At 38.6% G+C, this 16,765-nt stretch overlaps 1 protein-coding gene across 1 annotated transcript in view; it reads left to right on the forward strand.

Moving 5' to 3' along the window:
* cttnbp2 (cortactin binding protein 2) overlaps positions 1-16,765 on the forward strand; it is a 48,830-nt gene that overhangs the window by 11,766 nt on the left and 20,299 nt on the right. Inside the window, exons 3-4 of the mRNA XM_065279027.2 lie at positions 13,302-13,526; positions 14,988-16,443. Of these exons, the coding sequence (XP_065135099.2) occupies positions 13,302-13,526; positions 14,988-16,443 (1,681 nt within the window). The remainder of the gene's footprint in view (positions 1-13,301; positions 13,527-14,987; positions 16,444-16,765) is intronic.

Consider the following 16,765-nt stretch of genomic DNA (forward strand, 5'->3'; position numbering starts at 1 on the left):
ACATGCACAAAATGTAGTTAAACCGACTGAAATTAATGCGATTGAAGGTTACGACGCTACAGTTTACATGCACCCTAAACATTGCAATCTGATTTAAATGTTCGTTTACATGTACGTTATATAGAATTCAAACCAAAAGTCTGCACAAGCGCACATTTGTGTATCGAAACCATCTGAATGAACGTTCAAAGTAGCCCAAAGCATCCCAATGACTATTCACAGCCCAAATACCAATAACTAAGCAACAAAATCATTTAATCTTTAACACGCAGAAAAAAAACAACTTGTGGAAACAGTTTAAATACTTATCCCAAATCTAAATTCAAAAAAAGCAGAGGACTTGGTAACGCAACGCTGCAGACAGCATCTCTCGTCGAGTTCACACTTTATCTCTGGATTAAACTCAAAGCTGAGTTGGAAAAGTATAGGTTATGAAAACACTTTTTAAAAGGCACAACGCTATTTTATTACTTTAAGTAGCCTAATGTTTTAATACTTACATAAACGTTGCAGAATTTAGTACATCGCGTGTATGGGGCGTGACCCCATTAACGTTACCTTAATAATGCGTAATGCTATTGCGTGTTTCTGTCACGAGAATCATGTGATATAAGAGTTTAATGCGCATGTGCACAAGGTATTTTTGCATCAGATTTAGAAAATACTACGATTCACGTGTTTACATGCGTACTTTTCTCCTGCTGATCGGATCACAGATCGGAGTACACCACCCCCTTCAATACGATCCAAATTTGCACCCGATCGTCCTCAATCGTATTGATTAAGGTGTTAACATGAAGGCTTTTCAATACGATTGAGCAATCAATACGATTACAAACTGATTATTTGGTTGCATGTAAACGTACCTAATGTGTTTCAGGAAAAAAGTAAAATCTGGAGCTACAAAAATGTATGGTATATGGAAAATAATGTGTTTTTTTAACCATAACCCATGTGAACGCATTATTTTATACCAAATGCACAAAATTACATTGTTTTTAGCAATGAAATAGGTGTAGTGTAAGACACAGTCCAGACGATCTTTCTTGTGATATAAAGTAATAATAATAACTTCCAAATGTGGCGTAGTCTTTTACTCTTAGGAGACATTATTTGGGTTCATGAGTTATTGAGCTGTTTGTGTTGGAGAATTACAATCAAGCCACAATGTGGCACAGACTGTCACTTTCCCTCAGCCTACATTACGTGCATCCTCAAAATAAATAGCTTGCTATTTCTAATCCCGGTTCAGGTCAGACAATATTTTTATCTTGTTATGATAGCTTCTGTGTCTAAACTCTGCTAAACTCTTTGCCGCCTGCCGTCTTTATCGACATGTGTGATGTCATCAAGAATATTATGAATGTTAATTTCATAGTTCAGGCAGCAACAATACCATCATGTCTCTTTTGTTTCGAGCCATACGGAAGAGCTTCTGTGCTCCCATTGGTCAGTGTCACACAGGTGTGACGAAACCTGCTGCGTAAGACTGAAAACATTTAACAACCTAATCTTTCTATCAGGATGTAAAACGCTGCAGACATGGTGTTGATTATTGCGCCCTCGCACCCATTATATTTTACAAGTCACCACGACACCCTACATCAAACAGATTGTGGCAGATATTGTGTAGTGTAAACCTGGCAAAGCAAAAAATGAAACTCCTCAGGCTCATGGATCTTTCACAGACACTATCTTGTTAGTTAGCTGCACTAATGCAAGACTCTGTCCTAGGAGAGACAAAGACTACACCATTAGCACAATATTTATGTGCTGTAGTGCTCAATCACATTTACTGGTTATTTGAAATAGTTATTACCTTTATGAAAAGCAGTCATCCATTTTGTGCTTGTACGAGCTGCTTGAGAAAAAAACAATGTCAGTCAAAATGGAGCTGCCTCATCATGCGATACATACTTGCTGTACATGTAGCGTATTACAGACAGAAGATGCTTTCTATATACTGCATCATCTAAAGCTTTCTTTGCTGTGACTCATAAGAGTCGTTTCTGCTCCTAGCATTTTGTGTTCCCTGTGGTTGAATACTGAATGGTTATGTAAAACACACTTCTTAAGGCTATATGAAAAAATAATGCTTACTTATGCATAAGAAAATGTGCTTTTCACAACCTGGACGGGATTTGTTTGGGAAGTTGCTTTCGAATGTCTTTGCACGTAGACTCATGGTTTTGCACGTTTATTGGATTTCTATAGATCCATCTGCGGCACGCCGCTCAGAAATGTGAGAGCATCATTAAAATAGGCAAAGAGCATCATTAGAGAGCCATGACCAATTTTAGCGTTTCAGAAGTGCCTGTCGATCTAGTGGCGGAAATGCAGTGAAACCCTTTCAAATTCGGTTTCAATGACTTGAAGAGAGACAGACCCACCACCCCCAAACATCTCCCCACCATATCATCATGCATTCAGCTGTGTTAAAGGTCACGTTCTTCCTGATCCCATTTTTTAAACCCTAGTTAGTGTGCAATGTTGCTAAAATAGCATAAATAATACTAGGGATGCATCGAAATGAAAATTCTTGGCGGAAACCGAAAACCGAAAATGAGGAAACCAAGGCCGAAAAACCGAAACCGAAACATCAAAATAAATTATTATGCCAATTATTAGTACAAACGCATTTATCGCTATCACTGTGTACTTACTTTACTAGGGGTGTGTGACAGATCACAAAACTCACGGTTCAGATCACTTACAAATCATTACAGTTTTTGAGGCACGGATCAGATTATTTTTCAGATCAGCAAAAAGGGGGTGGGGAAAATCTAAAAACAAATAAAGAAATTACAAACATTTATAAAAAAGAACAAAGCTGCACATTAACAAGGGCTAACATTAGCATTAGGTACAGAAATCGAATTAAATGAGTCATAACACTGTCTTTATTGTATAAATTAAATATATTATTATTTTTAGAGCTATTTGTTTCTTTGTTAGACTTAAGTAGGTTAATTGAGGTTACTGTCTCTTTAAATATGCAGAGACTGGTTTATGACTGTAATTTATACATACACCTAAGACATAAACAAATGTTTTTATTAGAAAAAGAATACTTTGGAGATAATTTTGTTTATATGTGCCCTGTCAATAACAGAAAGATTTAACGTTCGCTTGTTTGTGTCTCACTCGTGTTTGCACTATTGAGGGCACTTAAACGCGCGCGCACACAGAGAACGAAGGCGATTCCCAAACAGCGCAGCATAAAAACGTTACGTTGTTTTTCATTGCTTTATTAGGCACATGTATGTAAATGGACTATACAGTATGAGACACATTTGCGCAACTCTCTCTAAAGTTTACACATCAAGAGTTCTGATCTTTGAAGGGCGTACTCACTGTGATGATCACGTCTGGACCGGACACAACCGCAGGTGCCTCTGTGCGTACTTTAGCGCCTTTTTGCGGTTAAATACATCCACGCCGCATACATGTTGCTTCAGACAAGCACGTGCAGGTCGCGGTTTCTGTTTGCGTCATCACAACATTTCAGCCGAAAATTTTCGGTGGCCGAATATTCGGTGCATCCCTAAATAATACCTGTAAAATGATAAAGCTCATATTTTCTTTAACAGAATTCACCTTTCAAAGCCTACAGCATATGGCCGGTTTGGACTAAAGCCCTCTACTTCATGCTTTAATGACGTCAGTAGATCAGTTTTTTGACTAAACTCCGCCCACAGGAATACGTCAGTCGCCAGCTAAGCTAACGGCAAGCTAAGCTGCTATTGAATCACAACACACTAAACAAGCCACACAACAGACCTCATTACGTATTTCTGAAGGAGAGACTTTATAGAACAAGAGAGACATCAGACCGTATTTAGGCCAGTGAAAACAGCGGTATAGAGATAAGTAAATTGTGTAAAACATATGTTATATTGCGCACTGTAAACACAATCAAAGCTTAAAAAACACAGAAAGAACGGGACCTTTAAATAATTGAAGTATCTATGCCTTGCTTATGTAATGATGCCACTATAAATAGTCACATACAGTACTGTATATGTGGGGGGAAGTGTGTTAAAAATAGCTCTGGTGTCTGGATCAGATACCAGGTTAGTCCTTATGTTGTCAATCATGTGGTACTAAATATATAAGCTTTAAAGCAAAGGTGACATTTGTACACATTTGTATTGTCACCCCATACATTGCATACATTGTAAAGTCTCCTGTAAATAATGGAATGTGGCCTGTGCTCTTTCTCAGCCAATCAGCAGCCGTGTTGGTTTATGTGTGGTTGGTAGCAATTGCCCGTGGTTTAATCTTTTTAAGTGCATCCCAGTTAATGTATGGTTTTGTTTGTGTGAAAACCGCAATGTATGCTTAACAGGCACTTGTCATTATAACACGCTGGGGTTACTCGGCTTTCCCTTACTCTCTTGTGACTCGATGATTCACCTTGATTTTTTCTTTTTTGCTTCTTTGTGGCATCCGCCTCTGAACATAATGCCTGCTTTTCAAAGAATTCAAGGCATTTTTTTGGTTTTCTTGGTATATTGAATTTCTCTGTTGTAAATGCCAGTGAGCCCCTGCCGTGACCTATTTATGTAAGAGCTCACAAGGCTAAATAGGAAAGTTAGACCCATCTTGTTTATGTCTCGTTTGTGAACTATTACTTGTTAATGTATGGAAATATTTCCAGAGTGGTGCACATTTATTTAACATACAAGGATGTTAGGTGCGATACAGCTCCAAAATGATATCATGACATTTTAAGAATATTTGCGGTAATGATATTTATGACAGTATAAAAAATATGGACGATGAAGGGCATTTTCCATCCAATAAGCTGTTATTGATGACAGACTACCTAATTTAAAGTGTAAATCCATTGTCATAAGGTGGCAGAAGCAGCATTTAAGTGCAATAGTAGTGACACGATTACACATCATGACTCAAATGTAAACAAAGTACAAACTAGAGATGAAATGGGATGAAAATTTTACATCACTATGACACTAACCACATATTTTCTACTGGTTTCCCATACACTCCCAACAGATCCCAGTAACTCAAGTCCAACAATTTAGAATTGATTTTACATAAAAGTGCACTTTTGTTCGCATAAACATCAAATAAATAACATTAATCATGGCAAATTTAGGGGTCGAGATGAGACAGATAAAACACAAGTAAATAAATCAGATTTTCATCTGTGTCTATGGTCTGCATATGTTGTGCGAAATATGGGTGTACTTTAGGACCCAGGAGTAAGCTGCACGATGCGCTTGCGGCAATCGCGGAAGAAATAATAAGTGATTTCATAAATGATAACAAAAAATAATAAACTTTAAACAGTATATTTACAGAAATATTATGTTTTTTTAACGTTAAAATAGCTCTGCGGCCCTCAGATGAAATGTCAATCTCAGAAATGGTCCCAAGCCAGTTTGAGTTTGACCCCTGCTCTCAGGTGTTGTTGCTGTATACGTTAATGCGCCATTAGCCTTCGCGTCGCTATATCTTTATATCGCGAAATTAAATTTTTTTAACATGTAAAAAATTATACCGGTGTTATCATGGATGCTATGATATGGCACACCCCAGTGTGCTTAAGTTTGTGTGTTTGTTAAGAGCATCTATAGTCCGATTCACGTATTAAAATTTCTTTTGGTGTGTAAGTGTGTATTAGTACATGCAAAATGTACAAAACCCCAAAGTAAACGATTACAAAGTTATCATTAAAAAAAATCTGTCTTATAAGTTAACCGTGAATGAATACAATACATTATCCCTTAAAATGCCTTCTTGTGCAAAAAACAAATTTTGCATGTGTGCGCCTGCATCAAACTGATTCTGGCTGGACAGGATTTACCGCGAGTTTACAAAATCACGGTAATCAAACACGGTAGTAATGATAATTAAATTTTAAACAATAACAAGAAGACAGTGAAATCCGGAGCTTCAAAAATATACAGTATGTGGAAAATAATGTGTTTTTTAACCATAAACACCGCAAACACATTGTATTACAACAAAAACACAAAATATATGTTGTTTTGGCAATGAAATAGGTGCACTTTAATACCAAATACAGGACAAATAAATTCATCCAAGATATTAAAAATGGTTAAATCTGATCCAGGCTCTGCCGTTCAGCCATTTGGGAGATGTCATAACTCAAGTGGGTTATGTGGAAAAAGCATAAGAGAATTTTCAAAAATTAATCCCAAAGGAAAGTTGGGATGTGTGTGTAGAGATAACCTTATATGAATGTGACCTAGAAGCATAGTATGCATGTGGGATTATGACAGATCCTCTTCACTTAATAACCAGTGGTAATGCTGTCTTTGAAAGAGTTTTTAAATGATGACAGCATGAAATATGATTGTACAGTAACTTTACATCTTTAACTATAAGATCTGTATAAAATTTATATTTTATATATGCTGAGATCCCAAATTTCTTTTTGAACTTGTATTGCTGTCATTAAGAGATCAAGTATTGCAGCCATTTTTGACACAGGCTTTTCCCATTCGGTTTGATATTCCCTGCTGGATAGTTTTTATAGGCAGCGTCTAGTTAAAAGAGCCCAGTTCCCTCATTACCTGAATTGTTTGTTATTGATTGTGTCTCTTACCCTGTCTGTACAGTTTTGCTTGACTCAGCAGCATCTCAGTCATTCGATTACTGCTTTTTATATATAACAAATGGCACAGCACTATTGTGTTTAAATGCACAATATGTGCGATTTTTGCATTAAAATATCCAAAAACTACAAATGCAGCATTAATTTTTTGATTGCAGTGCACTTACTTTATCACAGATGTTTTTAACCTTTGAAAAGCTTTCCACCCTTGTTCATAGGGACGCATGTTAGTGGTTTCATGTCCGCACTGTCCGCTTTCCATTAAGTTAAAATTATTAAAATAAGTTTTATTTCATGAAATTTACTTTGGGGGGGGTGCGAAGGAAATAACCGTAGCTACATGCTGAAAAGTTTGAGAACCACTGCCCTACATCAGTGGTTTTCAATCTTGTCCTAGGGGACCCACTGCCCTGCACATTTTGCATATCTCCCTTATCTAACACACCTGAGAGATCCATGAACAGAACTTGGTGTGTCAGTTATGGGAGACGGACAAGATTGAAAACCACTGCCCTACATTATAACATAACAGTTATTAAACTTTATTTTATTCCATGCACATGATTTGTAAGTCCCATCGGACTGATTTCCAATTGTCAGTGGAGGTAAAGTCCACAACTCCAAGTATCCTAAGCTCCTTCATTGCGCCATCAAGCTGCGATTTTACACCTCTAGCTGTAAAAATGACATATTATGCCTTTAAGGCAATATTTTGCTAAAACAGATATTGTGAAACTACATTTTCTATCACTTTCTTAGAACTAAACTCATATTTTCAATATACAATTGAAACAGCAGAAACCAGCCCAGTGTTTTGGTACAAGTAATGCATCTGGCGAATGGCATGCTATATATTTAATGGGTCCGGTGAACCCAATTAGAGCTCAAGATTGTGGCTTGTACTGTATGAGAGGGTAGATGACAGATGGTTGTTGGTATTGAAGTTTTCATGAGGAGGGCTAGTCTGTAGGGGCCTTTCGATTGCCTATATCCGTCCCTCTTTATCCCCCCTTTGGGCGTCATCCCCTCCTTTCCCTTCTCCCATCCTGGATACAAACCCATAAACCTCTAGTGCCCTATTTTTTACTTAAAAATGCCATATGTTATTCCGCCTGGTCGTCACCATGAATCTGTTTAATCGTCCCAGAAATCAGACATGGAATGACCTGGAGGATAAAAAACGGGTATTACAGGGAACATTTTAAGATCTACGAATCTGACTGTCACAAACTGAACACTGAGGATCAAAGGTTCTCCGGTCCTCTTTTCCTCTCCATTAACCTAATGCCTTTCCATCTTGCATTCAGATAAGGAGACAGAAGCTTCGGAAGTCCTTGGCCCACAAAGTCAGCTCTGTGTTGATCTAATTAAAAGGCCCCTTGTGAGAGTCTGGACGCACACTCAAACAGAAGCAGTAAAAAACACTTTCTCCCACACAAAAGCCTTACTCATGGGTTAACCTCTTCTGGTCTTGAAATCACATTTAGAGAATTTTACTTAATGGCTCACCACTTCCAAAAGGAATGGCAAATGAGAAAGACCCCAAAATCTGCTATAGTAATTTCAAAGTACTTTGGAAATGGCAGATAATAGGGCTTGTTGATGTAGTGAAAAAATATAAAATTATATCTTGATATTGAATATCTCTGAAATGCCTTTTAAATGAGCCCTCATTTCAAACAAACATTCATTGTTGCTCTAGATTCAATATAAGGAGAGGACAGGAAAGTTTAGAGAGCGGGACGGGATCTGTAAAATCAATTACCTCGAGCACTACCCGCTATAGTATCGACCTCTGATATCATTTTTAATGTAATTTAGTACAACATTTATGGAAAATTAATAAAGTTTAAAGTTATATCTTGAAATTTAATGATATTAAATCTCTGAAATGGCTTAAAAGTAGGGCTGCAACTGATGATTAGTTTCATAATTAATTTATCAGGCGATTATTTTTTCGATTAATCGACTAATGGGATAAAATATAAATATTTACTCAATTAGTTGTTTTCACATAAATAAGGCACTAAATTAGGGTATTCCCATGTAGAAGTGTACTTTTAAAAGTGTAAAAGCCACACACTACTACAGAGTTTTACTAATATAATATTTTTGATTTAGATATTTTAAGCCCTAAATAAAAAAGTTTGTGCAGCTTTTAAACATCTTTAAATGTCAAAATATCAATTAACAAAATGAATTAAGTCTTCAGGGATGTGTTGAGAATTTTTCCACAGATTAATAAACTAATTTTAATCTGTAGCTTTAGACCTTGATGAATATTAAGATTATTTGTTATTAACAAACAAATAAGCCATTATAATATGATAGTGGTGCTATACATGTGTTGTTACAGTAATAAAAATCTGAATTTTAGTGATAGACTGATATATCGGCTGGCCGATATATCGGGCCGATATTTGCGAGTTTTATGTGTATCTGCATCGGGCGATATGTGGCTGCCGTGTTCGCCCTTTTTTTTCCTGCATTATTTACAGACAGAGTGCTGGAAGCCGCAAGCGATTGCAGGTCATGTGACTAAAAACAACCAACCTTTCCATGACAACATCAAAAGCTCGGCCTAACAGCTGATCATAGCTGAACAAAGCAGGTTTTTATTTCTCATCTCTATGGGGCGGTTTCACTGACAGGGATTAGACTACTCCTAGACTAAAATAAAAGTAAGAACTGTCCAAACTAATAACATCTCTTTTTAACATATCTTAAAATACATCAGTGCCCTGTGTTTTGCCTCAAAATGGACACAAATAATGTTTTTAGTAAGGCGTGTTTGTTAAAACTAGCTATATTTCCTAATTAAACTAAGCTCTAGACCTAGTTTAAGATAATTCCTGTCCCGGAAACCACCCCTATATATATTTGTAGTAGTAAAGTGCTAGAAATCATATAATTTGCTGATAGTTCCTTGTCATTGTGGAGAGCGCAGTTCATGGTTTCATAGCACCTTCATCTGTTTTTACTATTTGTTAAATATAGTTTTTAATAAATGTTACTTTTTTAAAATTGAGACTTTTAACATTTGGCATCATCGTGCAGGAGCAGTATCGGCTACAAATATCGGCTGAAGAAAATCGGCAGCCTGTATCGGTCATCGGCTAAGGCTGATGAAACAAAAATCGGTAACGGCATCGGCACTGAAAAAATCAATATCGGTCGATCCCTACTGGATTTCACCCTTACTTTAAAACAGATGCTTGTGGTTCATTTTTATGAAAACACAACAACAGTTTAACAAATTAATGTCATCATCGATTTTTATCGATTAGTCGTTGCAGCTCTACTTAAAAGGAACCATCATTTCAGCCATTGTTGCTCTAGATTTAAAAGTATATTGCAAGACATTACTACAAAAATCCACTACAAATAATTAGGCATAGGGAAAATATATATAATTTGATATTTATAAACAGTCTTTGTCTTGCTCTCTTTATTTTCAGGGTCTCTTACCCTTTGGACGTTTGCCTAGAAACCCCTCGCTCGGCCAGCGCGTGCCTGTAAAGGTTAATGCTAATAATATCAAAGACCGGCCTGAACTCCAACAGGACTCCTGTGTGCTTTACATTTCTGCATTATTTAAGCTTAAGACCTGGCAGAGTAGTTTAAACTAGTTTTTCTGTCCTAGTCTGCCTCTAGACCCAGCCAAAATAGTAAAAAGAGACATACTGTTTCATGGAGAAAAGGATTCTTTTTGTTTTTCCTTGACAGTTTCCAACATGAGTTATTCTTTTCTGTGCTGATTTAGGACTATTTTCCACCTCAACCTCACATTTTACTTGAAACAGGATCATTTTTATTCTTGATATCACATAGTAGTATACGTTTTTGGACGTCGCTCCTTTTGACAGACAGATAAAGTTGTGCATATGGAAGAGGAGGGACGACAACAGTCTCAGTGATTATAAAAGAGATTTGTGAAAGTCTGGAGGAAAGTGCCAGATGGCAGAGCATCTCAAAAGCCTTCATTCTCTATTTGAAATGACACACAGACATTTCTCTCGCCTCCAGACTGCCATCTCTTTAGATCTCACTTGTGCACTTCTATCAACCCCCTCCTCCCTCGCTCTCTTTTCCTCTAGACTTTGCAGTGTTTACAAACTTTTAACAGTTGTTGGTCTGTTGTCTCTTCTTTAGATGTGTTTATGCTGTGTTTCCTGCATAATTTATGCAGTTACCATTAAGAGTGTTAAGAAGACATTATTCCATTTGGAGAAATTGTAAGCCATGGCATGCCACAGGGCTAAAGTCACAGAATAGTTTATCTTGTTTTACGCTATTTTTGCGGCATTACCTTTTTGGCGCACTGCCCATCAGTCTATATGAAACTATATCCGTCCATGAAAGTTCCTTTGATCTGTGTCTGCCTCCAATTTTTCCATCCATCTTATATGGCAGAGTGCGCTTATAATGAAATAAGCCTGGTTTCTTTTTAGTCCAGCACTGATCATTTGTCCAAGTTAAGTGGACTGAAAGCAACTCACTTAGAGAACTTTTATGCCCTTGAAAGCTGTGATACACGGCAGAAGTAAACCGATCACAATGAGAGTTATCCATTTCAGTGTTTGTACTTCTGCCGGTTGATTACAGCCTTCATCGAGTCAGACACTAACACTCGGAGGGCATTAGCCACTGGGATGCTTTGTGCTCTTAACACTGTACTTGCTGCTTTAAATAGGGACACCATGCAGAGTGCAAACTTTGAAAAAATTATCTCACCTATTTGAGCTGCGTGTTCATACAGCATTGCTCTTGCTGGGCAGATGGGGCCTGTAGATCAACCCAGTGGGTTGCATGACACTGGAGCGTGCTTCACTTGGACAGATTCACTTACAGTATGCTCTTGAAATTGTTTTACTGCATTTGTGGTCAACAGAATTTTTCTCGCAGAAGATGCATGGAGCAAAGAAACTGTTTGAAAAGTGGGCCTTAGTAGGTTGTAGTGATTTGCTAAGAGGCAGACTATAAGCACTAGCTATAGGCTGATTGCTGCTAAGCCCTTGTAGGTTTATTTAATTCACTGCCTATGCAATCAGGCAGAGACATATACTTGGTCTTTAAATCGTTTCAAAGGGATAGTTCAGCCAAAAATGGTTAAAGTTTTACATTTTGTTCTAAACCTCTATGAGTTTATTAATATAAGGATATTTTGAGAAATAATGATAAGCGCATTAAACATTCATGAAATATGAAATATTAGGTTAACCACTGTTTTTTGTGCTACTATTGGAATTTCTATAAATTTTTTCCATGTCTGTGGCACGACTTTCTTTATCGTGTCATTTTATTTTTTTTTCTCATTGTTTTTTTCTATTTTTAAATCATTGTCGCTAAGGGTTAGGGTTAGATTCGGAGTTTGCGTTAGGATGTAATTTTATGCATTGGTTTCTACATGTTTTTCTTCCGCTTTTAAAACTATTCTCGAGTTGGGGTTAAAGTTGGGTTTTGGGTTGGGATGTGGCAGAAAGTGATTCTAACTCCAACCCCTAGCGACAATTATAAAAATATAGGAAAAAACTGTGAGAAAACTAAATATAAAATGACACGATAAATAAAGTCGTGCCACAGACTCAAAAAAATATTTATAGAAATTCGTGCTGGGTGACACGAAAAAGATATCCGTGCTCCAGTGGCACGTAAAACAGTGGAAAATTGTGTCAATGACACAAATAAATTAATCAAATGTTTCATGGCTATAACACGAATTTCCGTGAGATTGGGTTGACAGTTAACACGGCACCCATTATCTTCCATAGTATTTGTTTTTCCTACCGTTAGCTGTGTGCTTACCATCATTTATCAAAATATCTTCTTTTGTGTTTAACAAAATAAAGTAACAGATACAAGTTTAAAACCACATGGGGGTGAGAAAATGATAACAGAATTTTTATTTTTGGGTAAACTATCCCTTTAAAGTCATATTTTTTGTATTGCATCCAAGCATAGCATCATTCTTTATAATTTCCAAAACAAGGAACCACTCAGTTTTTTTCTAATGGTTGTTATGTGTCTGTATCTGTATCTGTGCTTTACTTTACAGTAAAATACTGTTTCACTCATACAATATAGTAACGCAAATGCAACTACACCTCCATCAAAAAATAAATTTTGATATTAGTTGAAAAAACTTGCATGCAATTAGAGGGGTTTGCAGCTAAATACATTTTTAAAAATACCAATGAAACAACTAAAGTAACATTTGTGAAAATAAGGCATTAAAAATTACTGATTGATAACCTTTTCATTGCCATGAAAGTGAAATTACTGAACCTAAACATAAAAGCCTAATGAAAATCAGGTTGTATTATGAGGTCTGTGAATGTCTATGTACAGATGCTTCTTTTATAAATAATGTTCACCCTAATTAATAGGGTGAATTAAATGGGTCTGTGCACCTCACTAGAAGATTTTCTATGACAGATTCCCAAAATGTCACAAATAAGATGTGAAGACTTGCATATAAAGCTCTCTCCATTTACTGTACAGTACAGGCATCATCAAGGGATAGACTGTAATGTGTTGTAATTGCTCCATTGATTTACCAGCATCCCATGGGTGCCACTTTTCCATTCCAATTAGCTACTAACTTTTAGGTTTTGTGTATTTATTGACTTTTATTGTGTTCACATGCACAGTAAAATGACAATATCAGTAAAATACTCCATACTTGTTTTTACAGGCTCGAAGGAAAGAGGTGTTCCTGCAGGAGAGGTACGGGCAGTTCAGTCTGACAGACCCGTTTCTCGCCCTGCAGAGAGACTTTGAGTCGGGAACGGGGGCGAAAGACCGCAGGCCTGTAAGTGCAAATCCCATCACTGTGCTGGAAGCTGTTATGGCTCACTGCCGCAAGATGCAGGAGAGGATGTCAGCCCAGCTGTCAGCCACTGAGAGCAGACAAAAGAGGGTAAGAACTTCATTTCTATGCATTTTATGTTCATGTGTTTTTAACGGTACAACTACAGAAAGGATTTTGTGCTTTAAAATATTCCAATGGCACTTACACATATGAAGTTAGTCCACGTTTTTAGGATTATAGTAGTGTTAATCGGCTGTCAGATGTTTGCTGACATATCCCACGGTAGTTATTTGAGGAATATCACTTAAGTGTGTTTACCAGTCCATGTTTTTGGGTGTATCTGTGTTTTTTAGTGCGTAGTAATGTATTTGGAAATTTCTGTACCGTCTTTGCAGTTCTGGCACGGATGCTAACACAAAATCGAGACTTCTAAACTAAAGCCAAATCTAGATTCTAACTTACAGGCAGTAATAAAAGAATAAGCATAGTGAAGCGAAGTGCATGCTGTATAATTTGGCCAAGATTTTGTTGTTTGTCGATCTTCATTTCTTAAGATCATCAGGTACTAAGATTAGATCGTACGTACCAGATCATACAGTCTGGCATAAGAATTTGGAACACTGCACAGTTTGCCTCTATTTTTACTTAGTATCTCATAGTGGTCATATCATATAATATGATAAAAAACAATCACAAATAAATAAATACATTTTAAAAGCAGTGTTAAGGACAGAGTTACAAGGGCACTCCTGGCTTAAAAACAGAGATCCCTAGACATTGGAAGCAATGGCAGAAGAAAAGGTGTTAGAGAAGGAGAGAAATGGACGCTAAGCTTGAAAACGCTCTGCCAAACACATCCAGACATTTGTATCACTCAATATAAGTTAGTGTTACAGGGTGTACGAGCTACATGATATATAAACTGTCCTTGATTTTTAACAACACCCACAGGCATGCTTGTTCCAGGTGACTTCTGACCCATCACTGCACAGCACTTAAACACTTCTGCAGGCCAGATATCAAGTGTGCCCACCATCTCAGTGGCTTCAGTGCTTTTTAAAGGATACGTTATACACACAGATAGTTGTATACTACATATGAAGAGCTCAAATGCAAAACCCTCTAAGTGTGTCTGGCATGTTCTTGTAAGATAACACTTTTTTTATTAGACTCTTAATTGGTTTTGCCAATAAACCGGTATTTCTGAATGGCCTGAGGCCAGGATTAAGCTGATTTGAACAGAAAGTATTTGATAAACATATAATGCTTGCCGGAAAGAAAATTCATTTTCTCCTTTTTGACGGAGATGGTGTTTAGCGATGTTTGCATCTAAGCTCCTTTGCATCTGACACTTTAAGCCCAAAAGCACATACTCATTTTCATTAACCTCTTCGGTAAGAATGTTGTTTAGTTGTTAATATCTTTCAGGCTCTTCATCTTTCATTGCACCTAATTTTAAAATGTAATTGTCATTTTATATTAAGATAAATTTTCTATCTTGTTTGTGTTTTCTGCTTATCTTGCCGTTATATCCGAGTCTCACATTTACTTTGCTGCCGCTGTGTCTAGCTTGAGATGGAGAAACTGCAGCTGCAGAGCCTGGAGCAGGAGCACAGGAAGCTGTCGGCTCAGCTAAAGGATGAGCGAGAGAAAAACAAGCATGTGGTAATGTCACTGGTGCATGAATGCAAGCAGCTAGCTGCCCGCGTGGTTGAAGAAAACCAGCGCTTTGAGGAGCTCTCGTCGCGCACGGAGCAGGACGGCCGTTCGATGGGGCGACTGGAAGAGGAGCTAGCATCCGAGCGCCGACGTAGCCAACAGATGGAGGCAGAGATGGAGAAGCAGCTAGCCGAGTTTGACACAGAGCGAGAGCAGCTACGTGCCAGGCTTAGCCGCGAGGAGACTCGAGCTGCAGAGCTACGGGCTGAAAGCGAGAGTCTTCGCCAACAGGTGGAGCAGCTAAGAACTGAGCAATGCAGAGACACCACACCACTGCCTGTTACTCCGGGACCTACACCTGTCCCGATTAAACCCAAGTCTATGGCAACTGTGGCCGTGGGCACTGAGGCAGCTATTTGCAAATCTGTCTCCTCTCAGACAGACCTACCGCTGGAAAATGAAGTGGCTAAGAAGGTACCACTCACCATCCCTGTGAAGCCAACAGGTAGCAACTATGTTAATATGAACCTTCCCAAGTCCTCGAGTACTGGACGGGGACTACACCACGGGAGCTCTCAGGCAGAAAATGGAGGAGAGGGCCAAACAATTCTACATGGCTCACACTCACCTGGTGTATCCGCAACGTTGCCAACTGGAGTCAGCCCCCGCGTCCAGGCAGCCCGTTACAAATTCCAACCCTCGGCCTCAGAGCAGGACCAAAATGGAACAGCAAACCAGAGCCCTCCTTCACGGGACCTCTCTCCTACAAATCGAGATAACTTTGTAGCCAAGCAACAGGCACGTCACACAGTCACACAGGTTCTTTCACGCTTCACGAGTCCACCTGCAGGGGGACCCCCTGCAACCCTTCGGCCTGGTCTGCCACACTCTGCATCGGAAGGGGGGCCTTTTTCTGGGCGTTTAGGTCACACTCAGATAGGCCTTAAATCACCAACAGTTGCCCGCATCGATAGGGGTAACCCACCCCCGATCCCACCAAAAAAACCAGGACTGTCCCAGACACCATCCCCTCCTCACCCACCAATGAAAGTAGTGGGTGAAACCAACAGGCCCCCAGGAACAGGGGTGGGGCTGGGCCTTGCCAAATCAACTCCCACCCCTCAGCTTCCGCCAAAACCTTCCTTAGATTTGGGAGGTACTGTCCCAGCCTTGACTGCGTCACAGGTGGGTGCTTCCTGCACTGGCTGGCCATGGGGGCCACAGCCATCAACAGCATGTTTGGAGTGTCCCCCTGTCACCACCTCTTCCACTACAGTTACCATTTTCAGTAGCCCATCCATAAACCCTGCTAGTGTTTCGTCCCATAGCTCCCAGCACCCGGGCAGCCCCCTGGCAGCAGCATCAGGTAAAAGGTTTCACCCTTTGTTTCAATGCTTCTCCTCTCTACTCCCATTCTTTTTCATTCTTGATGCATTCCTCAGTAAGTCATAGTCGAGGAGAACATAGACTTCAGTACATTTAGTTCTTTAGGGTTCCCTGAAGTTGTAGGGCTTTACATGATGTAAGCTGATGTATATAAAGAACGATAACCAACATTTGTAAGATTTTTGATCGCACCTACCCATATCAGGGCAGTTATTCAAGTCCACCAAAGCACTTTTAGGTCCAGATTGGTGGACATATTGACCCACATGATAAAGTGAATCTCTAAGGGTCTTTCCTGTAAC

Source organism: Paramisgurnus dabryanus, chromosome 9 (assembly GCF_030506205.2).
Source record: "Paramisgurnus dabryanus chromosome 9, PD_genome_1.1, whole genome shotgun sequence".
Lineage (NCBI taxonomy): Eukaryota > Metazoa > Chordata > Actinopteri > Cypriniformes > Cobitidae > Paramisgurnus > Paramisgurnus dabryanus.